The 27,188-nt window shown below is 35.3% G+C and overlaps 3 protein-coding genes across 3 annotated transcripts; all 3 read right to left on the bottom strand.

Annotated features, from left to right (window-relative positions):
- Positions 1–12,582: 12,582 nt before the first annotated feature.
- LOC121370010 (transmembrane protein 229b-like) lies at positions 12,583–13,092 on the bottom strand. Its single transcript, XM_041495101.1, has one exon. The coding sequence runs from the start codon at positions 13,090–13,092 to the stop codon at positions 12,583–12,585; it is 510 nt and encodes a 169-aa protein (XP_041351035.1).
- Positions 13,093–16,775: 3,683 nt separating this feature from the next.
- LOC121372709 (arp2/3 complex-activating protein rickA-like) lies at positions 16,776–18,916 on the bottom strand. Its single transcript, XM_041499184.1, has 3 exons — positions 17,601–18,916; positions 17,122–17,491; positions 16,776–16,980 (listed from the first exon to the last, which is right to left on the bottom strand). Exons 1-3 carry the CDS (start codon positions 17,787–17,789, stop codon positions 16,958–16,960), a joined length of 582 nt encoding a protein of 193 aa, XP_041355118.1. The 5' UTR covers positions 17,790–18,916; the 3' UTR covers positions 16,776–16,957.
- Positions 18,917–24,335: 5,419 nt separating this feature from the next.
- On the bottom strand, positions 24,336–26,410 carry LOC121372293. Its single transcript, XM_041498586.1, has 2 exons — positions 26,086–26,410; positions 24,336–25,232 (listed from the first exon to the last, which is right to left on the bottom strand). Exons 1-2 carry the CDS (start codon positions 26,307–26,309, stop codon positions 24,893–24,895), a joined length of 564 nt encoding a protein of 187 aa, XP_041354520.1. The 5' UTR covers positions 26,310–26,410; the 3' UTR covers positions 24,336–24,892.
- Positions 26,411–27,188: the final 778 nt, after the last annotated feature.

Below are 27,188 nucleotides of genomic sequence, written 5' to 3'. Positions count from 1 at the left end.
TTGATCGTTTCTTGAATATATGCAATTAAGGTTCAAGTAGGCTGTTCTGGATACACAGCTGGTCTGCCAGTTACTGTGAACCCACTACCAGCTAGAACATGTGTTCTGATTAATAGCAATAATACAACACCAACACTAATAATACCAACACATTATACTCCTACTCCTACTGATAATACAAGGAGTCTTTATGTGTATGTTTATATTAAAGGTTATGATATGTGCTGTCCTGTCTATGGTAAAGTGCATATAAAAGATCCATTGCTACTAATGGAAAAATGGTGTCTTTAAACAGAACTAACTTTATATGCACTTTTTCACTGATGGGATAACACATGCCAGCCTTCGATATGCAATATATGATGCACTTTTGTACCATCTTTGGTATCTAGACGGGTGAAAATTGTTATTTTCATGTATTCTTTATGTTTATATATAAATGTATAATGTGTCTTGTTATATTGCTTTTACATGTATATTGCTTGAAAAATACATACATTTTAGTATTACATTTACACATTGTTTTTCAATTGTAGTCACAGGTTCGTAGGAAGGATATCTGAAGTAAGGGTCACAATCTCTAGTGGAGGTGGGAGACACAAGCCAGAGTTTCATCTTTATTTAGAGTAGGTCAAAAGACGTTATATTTTCATCCTCAAGTGTGTGTGGGCTTTTTAGCTCCCCCTCAAACCCTGGTTCCAGTTGGCCTGGTTCTTTATGAGCAAATCAAATTCCTGAGACATTTATACAACTCAGTGAGGTCATATATCAAAATATTAAATAATATAACCTATGATGTTACAGGTAATTAATTTAACACAATGGAGATTGTGCAGCATTGCTTACTGTCAGGTAATTAATTTAAAGGTTGTGCATCAATCCCTACAGGTAATTTATTTAACATAATTAAGATTATGCATCAATACTTACAAACTGGCCTCGATGGCGTCGTGGTAGGCCATCGGTCTACAGGCTGGTAGGTACTGGGTTCGGATCCCAGTCGAGGCATGGGATTTTTAATCCAGATACCGACTCCAAACCCTGAGTGAGTGCTCCACAAGGCTCAATGGGTAGGTGTAAACCACTTGCACCAACCAGTGATCCATAACTGGTTCAACAAAGGCCATGGTTTGTGCTGTCCTGCCTGTGGGAAGCGCAAATAAAAAATCCCTTGCTGCTAATCGGAAGAGTAGCCCATGTAGTGGCGACAGCGGGTTTCCTCTCAAAATCTGTGTGGTCCTTAACCATATGTCTGACGCCATATAACTGTAAATAAAATGTGTTGAGTGCGTCGTTAAATAAAACATTTCTTTCTTTTTTTTAATATTTACAAGTACATGTAATTAATTTACTATAATTAAGGTTGTGAATCCAACTTAGACCTGCTGTGTGTAATATGCACCATTGTGTAATTATGTGCATCACAGTTGAGCAGTTTGATAGGAGTTATAACTTACATGTATAAACATTAATTACATTGATGTTAACAATACAATAGTACATTTATATCCCAAATGTAGGCATCTGCACAGGAATTTTAGCAAGCAAAGTTTATAAGTGTGTGTGTGTGTGTGTGGTGGGGTATTTCGAATAATGCTATGTTAAAAAAAGAACATTTGCTTGAGTTGGTATGGGTGGGGAGATTTAGAACAAGACAGGTTTAGTTAGTTGATGCAAATTACTTGAATTTGTGGATGCAAATTGCATGTCATGTCTTGGTTTGTTTGTTTTTGTGTGCATAATATGGTGATTTAAGTTTAGTCTATATGTACGAATGGCTTGCTTTCACAATATAAAAAGAAACAAATATTCTATACAATTCTATCTTCTACGAGTTGAATTAGTACATGTATTTAAACACAAATCTCATCAGGTAACAGCAGTACCCATTTGACATACACTATTCTTGGACGAAAACTCAACAAATTAATAATAATCATACCAGTACTTAATAAACTGGTATAACCTGTATTGTGATGAATTACGGAGCCATTCAAAGAGCAGCTATTATTTTGAAATAAAGTTATATAGTCCAGCTTCCATTCTGTTGTGTGTTTAGTATTAAGATACTTTTAGGTAATACTAAATTATAGCAAACCTAATGTATCATATTTTTAGGTAATACTAAATTATAGCAAACCTAATGTATCATATTTTTAGGTAATACTAAATTATAGCAAACCTAATGTATCATTCTTAATATTAATCTACATTAAGATCTTTTTAGGTTTTGTAGAATTTATTTTCCTAATTCTGTTAAATATATAATTGTTTAGATACATAAATTTGTATACATGTCCATATAAAATCTATGTCAATGGATTACAGCACAACTACATGTAGTACCATTCAAAACCAAGAAAAAACCCCACCCTTCAAACACTTCAGCTGAATACTCTTTTGAATTCTGCATATTTAATTACTACAATGTATTACGAACCACACTTCAGTGGAACACGACAGAACATGTTATATTGTGTACAAACCATTCAAAGGACTATCCAGAGTTTGCTGCATAGAAGGACGTTTCTGGCTAACAAAATCTTTTAACAACTAAAATTACATATCGTACATATTTTCCTGTTTAGAATATCAGTGTCTGTATATTCAGTGTTTCCCATTGTCCTAATATTTGCAAGTAGCCCAAACTGGATTTGGTCTCTCAATAATTTCATACATACGAAACAAATATATACAGACAGGAAGGAAATGTTTTATTTCATGACGCACTCAACACATTACCACTGGGCTACGTCTCTCCCCCAAATATATACAGTGGAATCTATCTAAACCAGATCGCACCAGGCATCTAATATGTATTTGACTTAGACAGGATCCAGTGCTTAGAGGGTCGTGTATTAGAATTAAAATATTTGGGACAATGAAATTTGGCTGGTTTTGAAGAGTCTCGGTTCAGACAAGTTTCACTGTATTGGGAAACAGAATAAAGTATGACCTAATACAAAGACTAGGACGATCAGAAATGATTAAATAAACAGCCACTGATAATGTAGAGCATTTGTTAATATGGACATACAGTCGTTAAAAAGTCTCTGTTAGTTGGCAACATCTAAACAAATTGCTGCAAATCAGAATAGTCCATTTCAGACATTCATAGAAAGATTGAAAAATTGTCGGCGTCAAATTGGCAGATAAACATTGCGATATAAAAGGAAATCCTCACCAGTTAGCCTATAGCATGTAGGCCTGTGTTAATTGTGAACATTTGGTTATCACATGCTTTCCCACAGCCTTTAATACATACCAGGTGAGGAACACAGGCTGAAGTGAGAAAATGTGAAGGGTTTCGGCTACCCAGATTATCCAATGAATGCATGTCTCATCTGTTTGTATGCTCTTGCCAATGAAGTATAAATGATTGTTTGTTTAACAACACCACTGGAGCACATTGATTAATTAATCATCGGCTATTGGAAATGAAATGAAATGTGATTTAACGATGCACTCAACACATTTTATTTACATTTATATTGCGTTGGACATATGGTTAAGGACCACACAGATATTGAGGGAAGAAACCCACTCACCACTTCATGGGCTACTCTTTTCGATTAGCAGCAAGGGATCTTTTATTTGCACCTTCCCATAGACAGGATAGCACATACCACGGCCTTTGATGTATCAGTCGTGGTGCACTGGCTGGAGCGAGAAATAGCCCAATGGGCCCACTGACGGGGACTGATCCTAAACTGACTGCGCATCAGGCGAGTGCTTCACCACTGGGCTACGTCCTCCCCCCCCCCCCCCCCGGCTATTGGATGTCCAACATTTGATAATTCTGACTCGTAGTCATCAGAGGAAAGCCGGTACATTTTTTTCTAATGCAGCAAGGGATCTTTTATATGCACTTTCCCAGACAGGAAAGCACATACCACAGCCTTTGTCCAGTTGTGGTGCACTGGTTGGAACGAGAAAAGACCCAATCAGCTTAATGGATCCACCAAGGTGGTTCAATCCTGCGATGCAAGCACCTCAAGTGAGCACTCAACCGACTGAGCTAAATCCTGCCCTCTGCCAGTGAAGTACTACTTCCCTCAAAGTTGGAGCATTAAGCAAACATAAAATAAAAATGTGTGTATTCAATTGAAGTTTTTATTGCAATGAACCAATATATTACATTTGTTGTTAAAGAAACAAATATCACTAACCAAATATCAATGCTGAGGTCTGAGATACAGACTTAAAGCACACTGTGACATGTCATAAGAAAGAAAACAAATCATAAAACATTCATCATTTGGATGACTGTAGATAATATAATTTTGCTTGTAACATGTACATGTAGGTATCCATTAATATGAATAAACTTTCAATGCATTTATACATTTCACATTATTTACACAGGCAGACTATGTGTACAAATGTATTGGCATGTTTTTATCTAGGTACAAATCATGTACCCAGTAATATATTTAGCACAGATGTTAAGGCATGGAATGGTGGTGACACTACAAAACTATTATGACCATAATCAAGTAACAGACTACAACTTAAAATCGTTAATTTAACAACAATACAGTGAAACCCCTTCAAACCAGACCCTCTTGTTAACTGTAATTCCCTCAATATTAGTACAAAACAGAATCTCTCCAAACCAGATATCTCTTAAAACTGGATGTTCGACTTGGTACTGTGGGTGTCCAGTTTTGATGGGTTTCACTGTACTTAATTATATCAGGCAATAGTTGACAATGATGAAGCAATAATTAACCCACAGAGCTTGACCGTAGTGGTAGCCCAGGGTGTATTGGCTACCAAATGTTTACTTGGGCTACCAGATGTCTATAAACCTTGTAGTCCAGTGGGCTACTATATATTTGTTTTACACATCCAGTTACTCTGCAATCAACATGTACAAGTGTGTATTTCACAGTATTTTTCTCATTATTCTAAAAAACCCTAAAACATGTTTAAATAAAAAATAAATGATTTTAACATTAATTTCTCTCATTTGTTTTAAAGTATTAAAATTATGGGGCTACCCATTTTTACTGGGGGCTACCAGAGTTTATAACCTGGTAGCCCAGTTGGCTTCCGCTGAAAAACGTTAAGGTCAAGGCCTGACCCATGATGCCAACTAAATGCAAATACTGCGATGAAATAAATGTTTTAATTTAAAAGAATATAACTAGCAATATTAGACAACAGTTTGTATTTCAATATTTAACAAACAAATATTGTTACTAATGAAAACATATTCCATAATGGCAACTAACAGCCTACCCCAGTAAACCTCATGTCACAAGATAAACTATTGATCCTGCAGCATGAACACAAGACCACATAAAAGATAAACATTATTTCAGTCCACAATGTATATAATATAATTATTCATAGATATTTAACGATCACAAAACTAACAGCTTTAAAAAAAAATGGAGGAAAAAAATATAATGTAAGAGCTCAGTTTTACTGAACAACATAAATGATTACAAATATATATTAACAAGATTCACATCATTTGGCAACTAATGATATTATATGTGTCTTCTTTAAAAAAAATGAGGTAAAATATATTAACTTTGGTATATACATGTAAGCACAAAAAACCACACACACACGATTAAACTTATATTTACAAAACAGATTCAGCACTCACTCCAGTGGTTTCACCTTGTAAAACAGTGACCACTTGCATTTTACAGTTGCAGACAAATGGTGAAGAACTTGAGGAATACCAATAGGTAATAATCAAGTATCAGAGTTTTCGAAGTGACACTAGTGCCACAAAATCATGCTCATCTAGCCTTTACAGTCTTTGAGCAAGTTATTTGTACACTGATTGGTTCATCAAAATATAAGCTTTTGGCCACAACTTGAACATTCGAATGGTAGAAAAACATGTTTCCTATATTTGTTTGGGTATTAATTATTTTCATTTTTAGTGTGTATTACATATATAGGGATTACAGGTGCATTACGTCTTTATGGATTACACATTATTTGTTGTTTTACACATTTTAAAAAATAATGAATAAATTCACATAAAATAAGAATGTCGAAATTATTAAATAATATTGGGTTAATAAAACTTTGTTGGTTTTTTATAAAACCAAAACCAAGTCTCCCTCCTGTTAAAGACTTCGCTCTCTCAAAGTGTGAGAGAGAAGTGACTTTGCCCTATAATTTGGACTTCGAAAGAGGCCTGGAGATTGACAATATTCAACTAATTCCCAATCCTCTTAGCTAAACCTGGTCAATATAACTAGATTAATTTGTGATACAAACAAACGAGTAAAGTTTGTTTTATTTAACGACACCACTAGAGCACATTGATTTTTTTATCTTATCATTGGCTATTGTATGTCAAACATATGGTCATTCTGACACTGTTTTTTAGAGGAAACCTGCTGTCGCTATATAGGCTACTCTTTCACGACAGGCAGCAAGGGATAATTTATTTGCGCTTCCCACAGGCAGGATAGCACAAACCATGGCCTTTGTTGAACCAGTTATGGATCACTGTTCAGTGCAAGTGGTTTACACCTACCCATTGAGCCATGCGGAGCACTCACTCAGGGTTTGGAGTCTGTATCTGGATTAAAAATCCCATACCTCGACTGGGATCCGAACCCAGTACCTACCAGCCTGTAGACCGATGGCCTAACCATGATGCCGGTCAATTTGTGAAACAAGTGCTGCTATAAAGAGAGATTACAATATATATTAAACACTAAAAGAAATGCAAATAAAATGTTCAGCTGTAAAATTAAATTTAGTTTTTAAGAGTTTAACATGTGTTAATTACTGGTAGATATACTGTTTATCATTTCATATAATTGAACGTCTGTAATCAAGTAAACATAGTCTAATTACAAACTAACCATAACCCTGGTATGCATTTCTTTTGGTATTCAGTATACACAATATCAACGTTAAAACCATAATAATGTCACAACATACATGTACAATGTCAAACCTATTTTAGTCACAACATATCTATGTACACTGTCATACCAAGATGGAGTCAAAACATACATGTACACTGTCATACCAAGATGAAGTCACAACATATATATGTACACTGTCATACCAAGATGAAGTCACAACATATATATGTACACTGTCATACCAAGATGAAGTCACAACATATATATGTAGTATATACACTGTCACACCAAGATGAAGCCGCAACATAATATATATGTACACTGTCACACCAAGATGAAGTCACAACATACATGTACTCTGTCATATCAATGTGAATTCACAACATAATATATATGTACAGTCACACTAAGATGAAGTCACAGCATACATGTACTCTGTCATATCAATGTGAATTCACAACATAATGTATATATAGTCACACTAAGATGAAGTCACAGCATACATGTACTCTGTCACATCAAGATGAAGTCACAACATTACATGTACACTGTCACTGTCTAACAAAAGTTGACATGTATACATCATGTATTGACATTGTCATGTAAAATATCTGGTGAAAATTTACTGAAGTCAGATACCCAAGAAACCCCCCCCAAATTTACAGTAACTGGAACAATACTTCTGTTTAGTCCACCTTTATGACTAAAATTATCACATTATAGAAGTGTCCACTGTATGTAAAGCAATGGCCATTAAAAAAACAGAAGTAATATTCTAGAGGAAATCATATCACAGGATGTGTTAAAAGTTTTTTTTATATAATGGAGGGAGTTTGTAAGAAGAATATTAAATGGTGCTAATAATTGTTATTTTGTTGTTTTCTATCTAGTATTCATTACCAAACCAAACCAATACAAATAGAAAAAATAATAATATTGGTCAAATTATATCACAACAGGGAAAGCATGAGGTTTATTGATGAGCATTACATAATTTTAGAGTTGAGAGTGGTCTTAGCATTACAAAATGTTATATGAAGGGCGTGTGTGTGTGTGTGTGTGTGTGTGTGTGTGTGTGTGTGTTATAAAAAACAGCCCTAAAGACTAGTTCTTTTAGGTAAGAATAGCTATAGATATAAACTCAAGTTTCATTAACAAATTAAAACATGGACAGATAATCATTAAAAAAAAATGGAGAGAAAAAAAGAATGTGTAATTGATGCAACTAAAAGTAAAATAAAATATATTATATAATCATCATCATGCATGTTCCAATTGAAAAGTGAATCCTTGTGATCATAATGACTAGACACATCAACTACATGAATGGATTTTGTAGTCCTAAAGTTATAATTACAGCCTTGAAATAAAGCCAAATGATAAAATATTATCAGGGCTAGCTCTGGATTATAAGAAAATTTTGCCAAATTATCTATAATAAAGTAAAACAAAATTGCCAAAACCCAGTTATTTTGCAAAAAAATATAAATCATTACATTAAGTTTTTTTTCCACCAAATTAAAATAAAATGTGCCAATTGTTATTAAAATGTTTTAATTGGTGAATTTGACGAGTAGCAGAGGTAGCCCTGGTTATCATCATCCCAAACAGATTGACTTACTGAAGTGCCATATAAAAAACATGTTGTCATATACTGAATTACCAACCACAGGTGCAGTCCGTTGCTTTTATCTCTGTAAATATTTGATGTTACACCTCCAATATTTATGACATTGATAATCACCACAATTTAGTGCAAAAACACTTACCCATAGGCTATAACCTATTCATGTGTCACAATAATTAATTTAATACCTCCAATGAGGAGAGTTCAGTTTGGTACTTTTGTTTTCAGTAAAATGAAGTGGATTAATAATTGGCAAACAGGAAGTATTCTTATATAAATGCCTCTCCACAAGATGACAATGCATACTGTAAACAATGAAATGACAGGAATGTTTAAAATGAAATTTAAAATTGTCACATATGTTCACAAATAACCAGTAAATAATTTCTTGGAAACAATATAATTTTTCCTTCGTTAATGTTGAATATATACCTTTTACAATACATACACAGTAACATTTCCCTGTGAGTATATATATATGGTGGACTGCTTTGATATGAAAGACAAGTCTCCTCCCCAACAGTAGAGAAAGAGTCCAACAAATTGACTGTTAATGGTGAGTTAATACATTCTTATTTGACATAGATTAACAACAGGATCTAAAGGGTACACATGTACATTTATAAGAATGACATGTCATTTGAAGAAAACTATCATTGATGATCTATCTGAATGGTGAAACAATTAAAATATTCTTACTTATTGACTACATAATGATGCATTTTTTAACATATTTTTTGTTTTAACTTTTCTTTAGTAGTGCCAAAAACTGTGTTGGTCTAATTGCAGATAACCCGTAGCTTATTTTGTCTTTTCCTTTGACAGAGAGAAAAAAAGTGTCAGGTACATAGTATATTTAAAAAGTCATTTGAATAGATGTCTGAATTTTATGAGTGATTTCATTGAAACTAGTAGAAAAAGTCAGTCATTGTTGAACCTTTTCCTTAAAGAGCAAGTTTGTTGGAATGAAATAGTCTTCTAAAGTTATACAAACACATGATTGAGTACAACTGCCTTCAAATAACAAAAACAAAATTCTGTCAGTGAAAATTAATTAAATTTGCAATCTAAAATACATTTCTAATACAGGTATTTAAGCATTAAGAATAGATTGTCAAGTCTGAACATGTACCATTCTTCACCTTTTGGTTGCAGTCATCAATGTAGATCATATAAAATGTACATTGTTGAGTGTTAGTTATATTCAAGTCCCGAAAGTCAGGTGCTTTCTCAAACTACATGTTCATGTATTTTGCTTTATAAAACAATTAGGGGATAACTATTTTAAATTTGAATATTTTACTGTCGCAAATTGAGTTTTACTGGTGACGCATTGCAGAGACAGTAGAACAGATATCAGTGAATGCAATATCAGCATTAACGTCCACAAATGTTCAAATACAACATATAGTGATCCCCATTCTGTAATACAATGAATTCATTAAAAAAAGTTTGTTCATGTATTTAATTTTTTTTTTTTAGAAACATCACAGTATTAACAAAAACCTAGTCACTACTGTTTCAAGTCATCTGCTTAAAAAATAATTATATTGCAAAAACATTTAATTACTTTTTATTTTTTTATTTTACAAAAACTGGTGTACCGGTAAGATAATGAGTATATTGCGAAGATTCATAATTTGGTATAGTTGCTGTTATTTACTTGAGCATTCCTGTCAGCGTCATGCACGTGATAATAATATTACACAAACCCTTATAAACAGTATTTATGTTATAAAATTTAAAAGAACACACATTTTGCTTCAGAAAAGTTTAAAGGTGTTATCCTAATAGTATGTCTGTCCAACTAAATGGTGGAGTAGCGCATGAATATGAAAATAGACTTGAATGTTGCAAATTTCTTGTGATATGTAGATTGAATTTTAATGGCCATTTTGTTCATTACCATGTTCTATTACGTCATATGTAGTTATTAATATCCAGTGAAAACAATGGGGCTTATTAAAATTATTGTCGCATTTGTGTTTTACAGTACATGTTAAACAATAGATGTAGTAGGTGATTTAACAGCTTTAACACAATCAATATATTTAAACTTATTTAACACAAAATAAAATAGAAACAATATGGTTTATAACATACCCACCTCCTTACACACACGATCACTCACACAAGTACAAAATGTATACAGGGTATGACTCAGACAGAATACTTATATTATAGTACATGTACTACGTCTACATTTGCTATATGTGTTGTGACTAATCACAAAAGCACATTAATACACTGACCTCATATTTTAGTTGCAATCACCACATAAATAGTTAAAAGATTTCTTTAAAACATTAAGTAATAGCTATTTTATCACAATGACTAGTTTGAAAAATAAAAATCTATTTCTTTAAAAAATAAAACATTAAATATTAAAATGACATATCACTGTTTAAATAATAAATATTTCATAAACCCGCATTTTTAAAGTCATGCAAAGTTGCATAACGAAGGAATGCATACAAAAATAATAAAACTTATTCTCATACATAAATGTAGTTAGTAAGTACTTTCATCTATTATGTATATATTATATGAACAAATTCAAAACAGGCAGTCTGCTAAATGCATGCTCATTATACTCAATAATAAGAACTGTAATGACATGTACAGTGAAACCCTTCTAAAGTGAACACCTACGAGGTCAAGTACTTTGTCCACTTTTCAGGTTTTGCATTGATACAAAAGCTTTTTTTGTACTCTTGCCATCTGTTTCCGCTGGTGTCCTATTCATATTCGGCTGTATAAACATATTGAACATGTATTCCATAAAGAACCTTCGACTTAAAGATAGTTTAAGTTAACGTTTGCTTATATACTTTTAAAATGTTTACTGATTTTAAGTTCAATACAGCACTGTTTAGCTGGATGTTCTATGTTGAAAATCAATGTGGCAATGAAATGCAACCGATATCTTTTTCACACGGCAAGGCCATTACTTTAGCCTCCTCTTTAATTTGGTAAAAAACCCACCTGGTTTTAAAACAAAATCAAATCCAAACAGGAAGACTGTGCTTTACAATACTTGTTATGTGGTCGATACTTGAAGCAAACAATGAACATATGATATCAAAACTGCCACTTGATCTTTACTTGCTTGTTATTTTCTGATCGTACCTAATGGCTGGCCTGAGCATGTGTATATTGCACTAGCTATGTTCACAGGCAGGTAATCTGGCCGAAAATGGCAAAGTTACAATAAACAAAACAATGGCACCATAATGATTGATAACTGTCTCCGGTTTTCAGAGGTACAATTTGCACTAAATAAAGAGTCTGGGACTGAATTATTCATCCGGTTCAGTGAGGTATACTTCAGTGTTAAAAGATGCGTAAATGTCTGGTCTTGAGAGAATTCTGGTTTAGAGAGGGTCCGGTCTTGAGAGGTTTCACTGTATATATGATGTTATTCAAAATGCTCTAGCAAGAGGCAACTGTGCCCCTTTTTATATTAAAAAAATGTTTGCTTGGAATGAATGAATGAATGAATGAATGAATGAATGAATGACTGACTGGATGAAAAAATTAATGAACAAATGAATTAAGGTATGAACAGACAAACAAATGAATTAATGTTTAACAAGTCTCAAGATGGAAAAAAAAGAAGTATATATTTTGTGTCAAAGAAAAGTAAAATAAATGGATGAAAGATGGACTGACATCAAATTCAAAGCATGAATTAAAAATTAATAATAATAACATACATGTATAATAAAAGAGTGTTATTATAGTTAACAGCTGTGAAGAATCGCTCGCATCAATGAAAGATAACACATATATATATGTTCAATATGAAACAAAATTATGGCCATACGAAGCAGGCACAAAATTATATATATTTTTAAGTTTCCTGGTCACTCTTCAATCTAGTCTTTCATAGATAGTAGGTATTCTTTAATGAAAACTTCTAAAACAGTTAACCATTTTGACAAAGTAGTGCTGTAAATAAAACTGTTTCCAATACATGTGTATCTTGTATTTTGTTTAGTGAAATCATATATACAGGTATATGTTAAGGAGTAAAACCAATATATGCAAAAATAAGTAACCAGAAACAATTAATATAAACACTGGGCTTACAAAGAGCCAACATCACATATGCTTGGCCTTAATTTCTCCATTCAACAACCGTGACATGACTGGCAATTCTTCAACTGGTGGACCCCAATACATGTGACGGGTGTATCGGATAACAAACTTTTCCACCACAATTCCTCCTATAAACCACAGGGGAGCATACTCCAGTGTAATCAGTCCCATGAAATCTCCCTCAAATGGAGTATAGTCCCATGGACAGGCATCAAATTTCTTTAGAATGTAGCCTGTGCTGAACTCCATTATGTATGTGGACAACATATAGACTACTGCCCTACCAAGTATATGGATTCTGTCTTTCATGTGAAGATAAAGCTGTTCTAGCATACACAGTGAAAGGCCATAGATTGGGAATGACCAAACACTTGTATTGCCGGGAAACTTCCAGTTCTGGTTGACTGCAAATTCCCAAATGGCTGTAAACATCACCTCTGTGGCATAGCCATGGATAGCGTAGATGTAGAACCGTCCGAGAGCTGACAAAGGCTGCACATGTTGCTGGGTCATATCTATGGAAGATCTGTAATATTCTGAAGAAAAAACCAAACAAAAACATAGCGGTATAATGAATATGCAGCGTGGCAAATATGATGTATATCATGCATATAAAGTGACAAATAAAAATATTTATTAGAATACCGGTACTAATATCTATCCAGATACATAATGTTCAGGGTTTCTGCCAGAGGGTAGAATGAGTATGGCGGCATACCAAAATATTTTTGCACATTTAAGTTTTTTTTAAATTAACCTTTCGACAAAATTAATGACTCTTATCATTACTGTATGATTTTCTTAACCCTAACCCTAACTCATTTTCTTTCTGGAGAACCCCCCCACACACACATACCCCATTGATTGTGGTTGCATTCAATTCCATATAGCCAAAAATTTCTTTCTGGAAGAAACACTGATGTTGGGGGGAGAGGGGTTGCAAAAATGTTTAACAAGTCTCAGTGTATGGTGGGTGTTGAAGAGCTTGCATTTTTTTATTTTTATAAATGATGATATATAAAATGGTATGTAGTAAGTACCACTACATACCATATACAAACACTTTCAACAATCATGTTTGCACTGTGAAATAATTAGGTGCTTTCAGATTTCTGCTCATAGTGTGTGTGTGTGTGTGTATTAGTGATAATATGTGAAATATTTGTCATTAGTGAACTTGAAAATGACCAATTGATGTAAAGGTATTTAACATCAAACATAGGATTAAAATGTTGTTTTAGAGTGGGGAATCTTTGCCTACTCAGTGGTACTAGGCAAAAATCTTGTATTTTCGCTTAAAAAGTTGTCTCTGATGGAAGAGCGAGTCATACATGGATAGCTCGAGTCCTCTAGTGTTGGTCTGTTTATAACAGCTAAGACGGGGTACCGACTAGACCCCCACATCCGAGTCCATATATGGCAACAGATCCTGCGACCCACTGAGCTACAAATAGTCTGAACGCTTTCCAGACGGTTCGTCCTCTGGACGTTTCATCCACAGGCGATTCGTCCACCCACCTCGGACGATTCGTCCACCCACCTCGGACGATTCGTCCACTCGATTTCAACATGTGTAACATACCATCAAAGTTATCTAATGATTCTAAACATCTAAATTTTGTATTTAGTCAATCAGCAATGGATTAACAACAATCATATCACAAAAATAGGCACCAAAGTCGACGATAGTCACTTTTCCAACCCTTGTTTTTGCTTCGTACACAGGAAATAAAACATATCCAACGGTAATATTTTGATACGATATATTTGACAAAAGGTACTTCTTATTTCTTTCCTCTTTTGAAGCTTAAAATTAATATTTTGTCCAGAATTATGAAAAAAATATACCAACCTGTAAAGTGTTATAGAAATTTGACAGGGGTCAAGGCTAATAGACCAGTTTTTATTTTACTGTGGTGAAGCATTGTAATAATAGAGCTAATTTTAAATCTGAATGATGTCAGTAAACTTACGGTAAGATATGCTATATTTATTGTGTACGAACTCAAAACAAGGGTCCGAAAAGTGACTGTCGTTGACCTTAGTCACGATGACAACACCACTGTTTTTCAGTAGCTAATGGCAGTCACTTTAATTTCGGACTTTCAAATTGCTCTTCCAAAAGGCCCCCTTCCAATAAGAATAATTTATTTGCATAACACCCGCATATGGGCAGAGCACGAACAATAATATAATATACATTTATCTGCAGTAACAATAGCATAAATATGCATTAATTACATGAACAAACATCTGCATCAACAAATACATATGAATATATCCCATCCTAAAGTGATACCCCACCCCCCATCCACATATTGACCCTATACTACAGACACACTAGTTCTATCATGTTACCTACATCACAAGACATCCTTAAGTGATACCCCACCCCCCATCCACATATTGACCCTATACTACAGACACACTAGTTCTATCATGTTACCTACATCACAAGACACCCTTAAGTGATACCCCACCCCCCCCATCCACATATTGACCCTATACTACAGACACACTAGTTCTATCATGTTACCTACATCACAAGACATCCTTAAGTGATACCCCACCCCCCCATCCACATATTGACCCTATACTACAGACACACTAGTTCTATCATGTTACCTACATCACAAGACATCCTTAAGTGATACCCCACCCCCCCATCCACATATTGACCCTATACTACAGACACACTAGTTCTATCATGTTACCTACATCACAAGACATCCTTAAGTGATACCCCACCCCCCCATCCACATATTGACCCTATACTACAGACACACTAGTTCTATCATGTTACCTACATCACAAGACATCCTTAAGTGATACCCCACCCCCCATCCACATATTGACCCTATACTACAGACACACTAGTTCTATCATGTTACCTACATCACAAGACACCCTTAAGTGATACCCCACCCCCCCCATCCACATATTGACCCTATACTACAGACACACTAGTTCTATCATGTTACCTACATCACAAGACATCCTTAAGTGATACCCCACCCCCCATCCACATATTGACCCTATACTACAGACACACTAGTTCTATCATGTTACCTACATCACAAGACATCCTTAAGTGATACCCCACCCCCCATCCACATATTGACCCTATACTACAGACACACTAGTTCTATCATGTTACCTACATCACAAGACATCCTTAAGTGATACCCCACCCCCCCATCCACATATTGACCCTATACTACAGACACACTAGTTCTATCATGTTACCTACATCACAAGACATCCTTAAGTGATACCCCACCCCCCATCCACATATTGACCCTATACTACAGACACACTAGTTCTATCATGTTACCTACATCACAAGACATCCTTAAGTGATACCCCACCCCCATCCACATATTGACCCTATACTACAGACACACTAGTTCTATCATGTTACCTACATCACAAGACATCCTTAAGTGATACCCCACCCCCCATCCACATATTGACCCTATACTACAGACACACTAGTTCTATCATGTTACCTACATCACAAGACATCCTTAAGTGATACCCCACCCCCATCCACATATTGACCCTATACTACAGACACACTAGTTCTATCATGTTACCTACATCACAAGACATCCTTAAGTGATACCCCACCCCCATCCACATATTGACCCTATACTACAGACACACTAGTTCTATCATGTTACCTACATCACAAGACATCCTTAAGTGATACCCCACCCCCATCCACATATTGACCCTATACTACAGACACACTAGTTCTATCATGTTACCTACATCACAAGACATCCTTAAGTGATACCCCACCCCCCATCCACATATTGACCCTATACTACAGACACACTAGTTCTATCATGTTACCTACATCACAAGACATCCTTAAGTGATACCCCAACCCCCATCCACATATTGACCCTATACTACAGACACACTAGTTCTATCATGTTACCTACATCACAAGACATCCTTAAGTGGTGCACATTGGCCTGCCCTCCCCTACATGTATGCATGTGCTTTGTGGACAAAAATAAACAAATAAAATAAATAAAGTAAAAATTTGTTGTCTTCATTTTCATTTTATTAAGCATCATCAAATGTGAAGAGCGGAAGTGAATGTAGGCCTAAATGTCATTCCAGTCTAGAAACGGCTCGAAGCAGCTGCTTCGTGGAGATATCACCCTGGTGATATTGATCCCAGATTTTAAACACTTCTCCATGCCTGGTTCTCTGCTTCGCCCTTTGTGTCCAACCCAGCCTTCCGTCGCTCACCCTCTCCATGGTCATTTCAACTAACTTGGATTCTCGCAGAAGCAGAGGCACCAGCAGGTAAAACTGAATGCCTTCCCTTGTCGCCCTTGCGTTGATTCTTCGGTGCCAACATTCAGTGTTGTTGTTGGTCTGAATCTGAAAAATGCAAGAAATAGATTTTTAAAAATCAAGCACTATGCAAGCAAGAAACAGCAAGTAAATAATACTTTTAGTAATTATAATATATAGAAACAAGCCAGTCCGTTTTTGTCGACAGCAATATAATACAACACTTACTGGCAGTCCAAAGATTGACCAATTCTCTACCTTCCAAACGCTGCTTCGAAACCATGTTTTCTCTATGCAGTTCAGCACATTCTGGACCTTTGACGGAATCGGATGCACCGAACAAACAAAGCCGCTGGAACTGTTCCTCTAATAGAAATGCATACTCTTCTTGTAATGTGTATGAGGAGAGGTTAGGTCGCGTCGGCAGAACTGGCATTTCAGGCATGTACTCAAGAACAGCAGCATCCTCAATCTGTGATGTACCAGTACAATGAAATGACAAGCGTGTGCTCTCTGCTGGTGGTTCACCGGGTATGTTCGATTGATCAAGCAGAACAGCAAATATTCCCACACCAATCTGTGACACCGACGTAGTGTTCTAAAATATAACAAATACACATTCCTTACAAATATTCATTACCAATTTTAAAAAATGAATGTAATATTTCAGATTCATCAGTTAGGTAATAAAAATAACACGTGCTTACCCCCAGTTGTGGCGGTGACGGAGATCCCTGTGTCGGTGGTGGTGATAGAACGAGGCCTGGTGGTGGCGGTGGTTGATAAAGGCCTGGTGGCAGTGGTGGTGGTTGACAAAGACGTGTGTGTGGTGGCAGACAAAGACCTGGTGGCGGTGATGCCGGAGAAATGCGTGGTGTTGGGCGTACACACATCATGCATTTCCAGTCAATATCAGAACCATTCTTTACTGCTGCTCTGTAGGCCTCTTGTGATATTCCTGTACGTATATACAGACACAGATATATGCATTCTTTTCAGAAAATTGAACAATGTGCACCTATTTTTATCTGTTGACGTATTAAAATGAAATTGCACACACATATACTATGATGAACCACCTACATAATAACAACACTTTCTAGTCAGTTATAATAATTGTTACTATAGGGTACAATTACCATCACACTAAACATCGTGACGGCTAAATACTTAACTGAAACATAAAATTTATGATAAATATAAAAGATATCTTTATGAATAATTTACCATAAACATCACGTATATTTATTATGAATAAAAACAAATTTGCAGACTAGAAATATATAACAAACGACCATTTGCCACCAATATTAAAGTTATGAGTTTCATTGTTCAAAAATTATATTGCATAGAGCCTAATTTAAAAATGGAAAGTGCACTAAATATAAAATAAGAATAGTCAACTCACCTGTATTACAACGTCTATGTTGCCATTTAAAACACCCTTCACACTGAAGTCCTTCCTGACGTGGTCTAACACACTCTTTGCACGACACGCAATTGTTACTCATTGTAAACGCAAATGCAGTAAAAAGAAACGACTGGGTGTATATGTCCGTGCTTGTTTACTTGAGTCATGACGGAAAAAACTCATAATTAGCATAATTAGCACTGCAATATAATATTTAAAAATAAGGCAAGTAGTTTTAGCAGCGATTTCTATGAACTTTCTGAATTGAGAGGCTGTGCTTTAAATAAACCAGTATGCGACAGGTGGAAACATCAAAGGATTAGTCGTACTGGTCATTAAACCCCAGAACAAATGTTAACAAACCATGTATATTGAGAGACTGTGCATTAAAGAAACCACTTTAATAGTGTTTAGTGTGTATTGTTAATTAATTCACAATAGAGGCCAGGTGTAAACGGAATGGGTAAAAAGAAACAATAGGCTATACCAGACAAGTAGAAATGTCGAGATTATCTTTAATCATAACAAAAACATCTTTCAATAGATACCGTATATATTATTACAATCTGGACCTATCCTCTAGACTACTCAACTGCTCTTCAACCCTTTACCTCTTTGTACAGCCATGAATCCTCTCAGTGTGAAGTAATTTTATATATAGAGAATAACTAGTTAATGACGTCGGATACCTGCTTTATCCTGTGAAGGTAAGAATGGGAAATTCCGCGAGGCTCTGCTAGTATAGGCCTACGTTTATGACTTTGCTTCAATTGGTCATCATAATCTGTCAATAGAAACGGTCGTTGCAGGATAAAAAAAATTGATCTATCGTCAATGTCCCTAACTGCGTTATGCTTCCAATTCCGTTCACTTTGTTTTCTTGTGCACGGTTCGCGCAATCAACATCTGATTTGTTGTCATCGGTATGTAGCTCATTTATGAGGTTTTTCTTCACAGTTCAGGAACATTTTCATAAATAATAAAGTTCAGAAAAGTAAGTATCTAATAACAAAACTTTACAAACCCCTAAAACCATTAATTTTACTAAGTTGTTTTTGTTTATTCCTTAACATTACCGATATCGGGTCCACATGATTCGTAGAAATTGACTTAAAATGGAGAAAGATGAATTAACATTCGGTGTGTGTCACATGTCCTCACAGATGTCATATCAATAAGGCCAAAGCATTTAATTTTTATGATTTTTAAGACCCCTGTTGTTAGAATTTGTTTTCAATTATTATATTCGATCTGCAAAAGGTATGCTACATTTTTGTGCCTCTATTGTAATGAATAGTATTCATAATCCATTCATAACAATTGTAAATAATTTTGAGTGTATAAATTGTGTTAATTAAGAATCAATTCATTAAAAAAACATGATATTTTACAAACTATTCACTGGTATAAACATAATGCCTATCAAGTGTTATTCATGTGTGTTGATAAAACGCGGACCGGACCAGAACCCTTGACAAATTGAATTTTTCCTTTAAAAAAAATATTAATCTAAGTGTTCGTCAACTGTGCATAGTTAAGAAACATATATTTTTTCATTTAGTGGCTTTAAAAATGGAAAATGATGAACTGCACATGTGCGTTACCATACTTTTTGAAAACGCATGCACCTGAACGCAGTTAGAAACGTCACACTTTTTCCTGTTTACCGGAGGGTGTTTCACTTTTGTTTACTAGAATGGATTTGTTTTACATCCATATTGTTGATTTTTTTACGTTAATTGATTACAATATATTTTGTTTCACATATCGTAGCTGAAAAATATAGAATATTTCCGTAAATATCGTATTCGTGTTTTTGTCGTTAGGTGAACGCAGTTTGGAACGTCGATGGTATATTATAAAAATAACCAATACCAAAAATGTTTTTAAAATTATAGTGGACGAATTGTCCAAGAACAATTTTTAGTTGTGGATGAATTGTCTCGAGTTCCATAGTGGACAAATTTTTAGTGGACGAATTGTCTGTGGACGAAACGTCCAGAGGACAAATCGTCTGAACTGGACATAGAAAAATAATTTTAAAAATTGTTTTCTTTTAAATGACAGTCTTTGAAAATTGTAGAAAAAAGGCATAATTAGGAAATGTACTGTGTTTATGAGTGGGTTAAATTCAATCTTGCTTTCTTTGCGCATTTAAATCTTATTTTTACGAACTTTACTTTTCTTCGGAAAAGAGTTCGGAAAGATAATGCTAGCCTTGGATTTGAACTTAAACATTATGATGGTTTTATAGAACAAATTGTTTTAAATGATATTTTATATAACTATCGTTAACCCTAACCCTAACCGTAAACTAATTCTAACAAATATTTCTTTAAAATCGTTATGGGGAAAATAAGGAACTCATGCCCGAACTCATGCACTTCTTCCAGGCACAAAAAAGTAATGACGTCACAAACATTGAAATGGGAGTACAATCCCGGGAAGCAGTCGCATCCACCAAAATAGGCCACCTACCGTAACAGGGAACTCGATGATATATATTGCTAGAGTGGGGTGTATGGGCCGATATTTTACCCGGATATAAACTTGATATTAACCGGAAAGTACTGTATTATTCTCTGCTTAAGCAGATACATAGATTCATTTAAAAAAATTTTTTTTAAATCTACAGCGTTAAATAAAAGTTAAAATTCAACCAACCAAGAACTGGTATTAGAGTGCTCTACCCTTAGTTCAAGAACAACAACTCTTTCAAGTTGCACTTCACCAATTAAGGTCTCACTACACAGATCACTTCCGGGTGAGAGTTCATTGACCACTATAATAGTTCCTAATTGTGGCACATGTTATGGTTCACATATTCACTTCTAAGAAATGGTGAAGAATTAAAACAATATGTATGTTTAATGGTAAGCCTTCTGGCTGTATTTTGCCCATGTTATTTTGTAATATTGTGCATCGACCTTTTGGGATATGGGTATATAGCGCAAGTGACAGCCGGAGTGAATCGGTTAATGAACCACCTGTTCGGACAGGTACTACAGCCAGATGCGGTCATATAGCAAAAAACTGAGACGGAAATGTTCACAATTTTGGAGTGAATATAAATGCTTATATAATGTATGTTCGCAATGGTGTATGTTGTTAGTGCCAACGAGAACCCGTTCTATGGGCAATCTTCGCTTGAAGTTGGGCAGTTTAACATGGGTTTCAATGGCAGATGACATCTGTGTAGTGAGACCTAAGTAACTTCCATGTTCCACCGTAGTATTACTGTCCCGAGCCACGCCACTGGCTATCCACAGACAGGGCCCGAGACAGTCATGCCTGAAACCATAGAGGTATATGGGCATGTTAAAGGTACCCCCCCCCCCCCCCCTCTCTCTCTCTCTCTCTCTCTCTCTCTCTCTCTCTTTCTTCACGTTCCACACTGTCACAGCAACTATTTTTATGAAGTAAATAAAACTCAACCATTACTTTGATTGGTAGTAATAACATAATATTTAAATTTGGTTAGTATGTATTTCCAATAAAATAATATACTTGTATTTAGTGTAGCCTAATGCTATATAATGTGCACTTGTTCAAGTTGTTGATGAAACCAGTTTGGAATAGGCCTAAGTACAACAACCATACTTTTCAAGAACAGCAGAAGCAACAGCCGCAACAAATATACTACTACTACTACTACTAATAATAATAAATAAATAAATAAATAAAATATTAAATATAAAATAAACAAACAAACAAACAAACAAATAAATATCATCTTGTAGTCCTAGAATAAATGTAAATTGACACGTTTTATACGCCCTGAAAGGCGACACCTGTGGGACAGGGAGCGGCCCCTCCCACCACTCAAAGACGATACTGTATAATCCCAAGTGCACACATTTTCGTCCACATGTGGGGAGATCGCACCCACCCATTTCTACAGGCCTGCTAAAAATTATATATATATTGGTTTATTGGCACCTCGGCACATTTTAAACTATGCCTATCTTAACATTGATATTTTGACCCTTGGTCTAGAGTGAGATAGGAAAATCGCTCCCATTATGCCTACAGCAGGCGTGTGTTCGGGGGGGGGGGGGGGGGGGGGGGTTATGAGGGACACAGCCACCTTACCCCGCTTGAGCAAATTTTCTTTCTTTTCAATACATTTTTCGGGGAAGCATGTCACGACACCCCCCCCCCCCCCGTACACTTTGCTCGCCAGTCTAGACTCCCCCCTCCTGCTACAATTCCTGCATATGCGCCTGTACAGAAATGCAGCAAGGAATCGTTCATATATAAAGAGAATAACGTTCGGATTATTGTTTTAAGATATCGGCTTTATCCAACAAAGTATAAAATGGCGATTGCAGTTGTCATTCGACCAGGGCAGGATTAAAAGCTGATATCTCAAGACAGTAACCAGTTAATTTTATTTATCCTGCAATCCACATGAAACGAAAACGTAATGCAATGAACTAATTTAATTCATAACTTTACCGTATTCCATCTAGTAGTATACCCATTGACACGTGTTGGAAGCCTTGTAGCCTACAGCATCAATACATCAACACAGAATGCTGGTACTAGTTCTTAAATAAAAATATATCTTTTATTTAAAAAAAAAGTATTCAAAACTGTTTTCAAAAATCATAATAATCAACTGGAAAGTAAAGAACAAGTAACTTTCAACAATACAACATTCCCTTGCTGATCATGACTAGTGTAACAGTAGTTCATTCCGAAAAAGCTATATTTTTAGGGTCAGTGACGTTTCTGTATTCTCAAGGATCTTCAAATCTGTCGCCCAATACTTGATTGTCGTTCGTTTTTGGGTTTTTTTTGTGTGTGTTATTTTGTATTATAGTTCTTGATGCTGCTGCAGCTGCTGCTACTACCGCCATTTCTCGTTAGGTTAACACGTTGTGATTTTCGGATACTTCTGATTCAGCCTTGTTACCCGGACACCATTGGATTGTATATTTGATTATTTATGTAAACTAAAACAAATGGCTTAAAGGTAGACTAAACTCCAACAAGAGCCTTATGTGTTGGAAAGATGCATACCCGGACCACCAACACATCCTTTAACAAATGAAAAACGCGAAATTTTAGAATTAATAAAAAGCCGTGATTATTCCTGCTAACTGGGTGCAGCCATTTTGTTTTGTTTTTGTGACGACCGGTGGTATAGCTTGGGGCGAAGTGACGTCAGCTCAGGTCCAACTTCTCTATTATGCACAGCGTAAACAAATGCTCTAATTTACGACAAGGCACTTCGCTTTCATCAACCTGACTTGTAAAACAACATAAATGACTTGATAGTATAATAAACTATTTAACTAAATATATTTCAATTTGCATCAATATAACGAAATGGAGTTATAGTATTTTTTTCTTTTAAAAAATCCAAAGAAAAAAAGCATATTATTAGGCCTATTGGTAGGATACGTTCGAGCAAAAACGACCACTCACGATACCCAAGTGATAATTTTCTTTTGTCTGGGACTACGTAATTGGTCAGTTTTGTGATTTTAGATGGGAAAGTCTACTTAATCCAGGGTTTTACAGAATTACTTACAGTAATAAAGCTGGTAAGTACATTACGATTTGAGGTTATCACACAATACCCTGTGGTCTTAGTAAAAGAGGCACGTCTTTTTAGTGTGTCTAGACACAGTGTCTAGGGACCGTCTAAATATACACCTGCCAATCAAGAACCGCAGGTACAGGCCACGGAAAGAAAATACCAATTAAGCAAGAAAATACTCCGACTATTATTTCAGTGCGTGGGTTAATTTATATACAAAATATAATACAGTTCTTTCAACACTTTGACAATGGTGGTTTATTTTGTATTAAAAAATAAACCACATATACACGTTGCTATGTTACTGGGATAGATATTACAGAACACTGCGATGCATCCGAAAAAATCAGTTATGTTTTGTTTCTTCAGTTCGAAGACTAATTCCTGATATGACACGTTAGGTATTACGTAACCACCAGCTCGTCAGAGGGCGTATTCACTGGGATGGTACAAAATGGCTGCGCCCGTTATATATAATAGCCGTCACATTTAACCGTCTTATTAATTAACTATACGATTATACTTGTTGATATTAAGCAATAATGTGTATTTATATATCGATGAATATGCACACCAGTCCAAAAGCCTTGCTTTAGCATTCCTTTAACGTTTCTAGGTTTCTATGTATATTTCTTTCCATCCACCGTGATCCACGTCTGCTTTTGACACCAAACCTGTGACACTTAGAACAGTCCAGTTGAGTTGAGGGATTAGGGTTTCAATAAATGCCTGCCTAAATCTTTCTTTCTGCCTGTAGCAGAAGCTGTGCATTATGATGTGCTGTCACTTGAAAATGGGTATATATATATATATATAAAAGCAAAATGGCACGATGTTCTGGTTTACGGGTGGGTAAAACTCAGAATGTTTGTGATCAACCTCTATTATTTGTTTTTGCACGTGGATTGGCCACTGTACTGTATAGAAATTGAAGTCTCTTATTTCTCTGGATGCTATGACATACTTTACATTCTGACACGGTAATGCACGTAAGAGTGGATGGTGGCATGCAATCAACCTTCAGCCTTGTCGCCGTTGACTCACGATCTTTTAGGATTTCTATGCATAGTTTTCTGCTTTGAGCGCCGAAGACCACATGGGGTCGAAACTCCCGGCAGCAGGAAGTCTACTCCATTCACTTGTGGCTCCGATTTCGAACATCTATGCAGACGACTTACTGGCAGTAGTGGGCTGGCCGAACAGTTTATCGAGGGCGTATTTTGAGTTTCTTTTGGTACGGATGATGTATTTTCGCGGGTTGTCGACTCTGATCGTGCACCTCGACGACTTAGTAGCCCTGGTGTACCGTCTTGTACGTGTATTGATGGTCTTTCTTGACGACTCTCTGGCCTTTCTGCTACTGAATCAAATGATGGGAAACTAGTAGAACAAAAAGTGAAAAAAAAAGGAGAAAGTTTTAATCATTGTTCAGTGGCAAATCTAGTTGGGCGCATAAAGGTATGCAATATTTGTAGTCTATTAAAAAGCTTAACACTTAAAAGAGAGAAAAACGAAAGAAAATATAAAAGACGTCGTATACGAGAAAAACAATTCTCAGCTACTCTCAGATTAAAGAATACAAATATTGTGCTTGTATTTTTTTTTAATACTAATACTGCAACCTTTGTCCAGTTTATAATTATCGAATACTTTACATCCTCAAAGTTGTAATCTTGTCTCCACTCGTCTGTTATAATATATTTTCCTTAAAGCAATAACTAATAAATAGTCATGGCATGTCATGGACTGCAAAATAATGACGTAAATGACATATTCTAAATGGTATCCAAGACCGATATATCACAGAATATAAAATAATGATGTAAATGGCATATCTAAATGGTATGGAAAGATGGCATGACACGAAATGTAAAATCATGTAAATGGTCTATTCTAAATGGTATCAAAGAAATGTCGCAGAATGTAAGATAGTGGTTTAAATGATCCATTCTAAATCGTATTGAAGAACGGCATGTCATCAAATGTAAAATAATGACATAAATGGTCTATTCTAAATGGTATAGAAGAATGGCATCTCGCGAAATGTAAAATAATGTAAAGTTTATTCTAAATGGTATCGAAGAATGGTATCTCGCAAAATGTAAAATAATGTAAACGGTCTATTCTAAAGGGCATGGAAGGATGGATGGCATGACACGAAATCTAAAACAATGTAAATGGTCCACACTAAATCGTATTGAAGAATGGCATGTCACGAAAAAAAAAATCTCACAACGAGGGAGTATTTTCACTGGACGGATCGCAGCTGATATCCAGCGTGGTGGATGAGACACCGCTGATGGGCGATAGACTCGACTCTGGTGTTAACATCCATGTCGGGACATCCTCGTCCTTAGGCTTGCTATGGGTGCTGGATACTTTTTGAGATGATCTTTCAACCAATGATCCACAGAACGGAAGCGGTTTTAGCCCCGACTTCGACAAAGCCGATCCCATAAGTAGTTGAGCAATCTCTTTTGTTTTTAATTTGAGATTTTGTTCGGTGTTTATAATATAAATAATTTACGTAGGGGCCTACATTGTTGTTGCTATGTAACACTGTCTAACTGTTACGTTAACGTTACTAAGGTCAGCGATCTTGACTTGGACAATAACAGCGAAACGCCCTTTGATAGGTTCTGTATTACAAGAGACAATATTAAAAAATATTTAGTAACTGGAAGTAAATTCACGTTTGTTTTGTTAGTTTTTTTTACCTAGATAACCGATTGTTCTGTTAGGGGAATAATATTTGTAAAACCGGTGAGTTACCTAAGCCTAACACAGTTTTACTATGGTTCTATATTAAATTTACGTTCCAAATGACCAAAAGTCAGTTTAGAACATACGTTGATTTTTTTTTAATATCTAAAAAAAGGTTACCGCATCCTAAAGTTTTCAATATTTCATTTTAAGAAGAAGAAAAAAGAAGAAGAAAAAGAAAATAAGAATATATATGTTTTTTATTATTATTAAAGTGTTACATGCTGTACATAAATAATGGAATATGAATATACATGTATGTATATATACACAGGTTAAAAAGTACAGCATCCGGCCAAAACCGTATCCAGTGATGGAGGGTATTAACGCCAACTTATGCTTTTAAACTAGAAAAAAAAATCGACAAAAATATCCACGCAAAATCAATATTTGTATATACACAGAACTGCATTACAGACTGTATTAAATTTCTTTTAAGAACGATCCTGATTAAAGGGGCTGTCCTGACTGCCGTGTTTGTCAGGGTTTTTTAAAATTATATTAAACAGACTTTTAAATAGCTAAAATTACATATTAAAGGGACATTCCTGAGTTTTCTGCATTGTAAGATGT

The sequence above is a fragment of the Gigantopelta aegis genome, chromosome 4, assembly GCF_016097555.1.
Source record: "Gigantopelta aegis isolate Gae_Host chromosome 4, Gae_host_genome, whole genome shotgun sequence".
Lineage (NCBI taxonomy): Eukaryota > Metazoa > Mollusca > Gastropoda > Neomphalida > Peltospiridae > Gigantopelta > Gigantopelta aegis.
The sequence above is the reverse complement of the archived record's forward strand: the minus strand, read 5'-3'. Positions and strand labels throughout refer to the sequence as shown.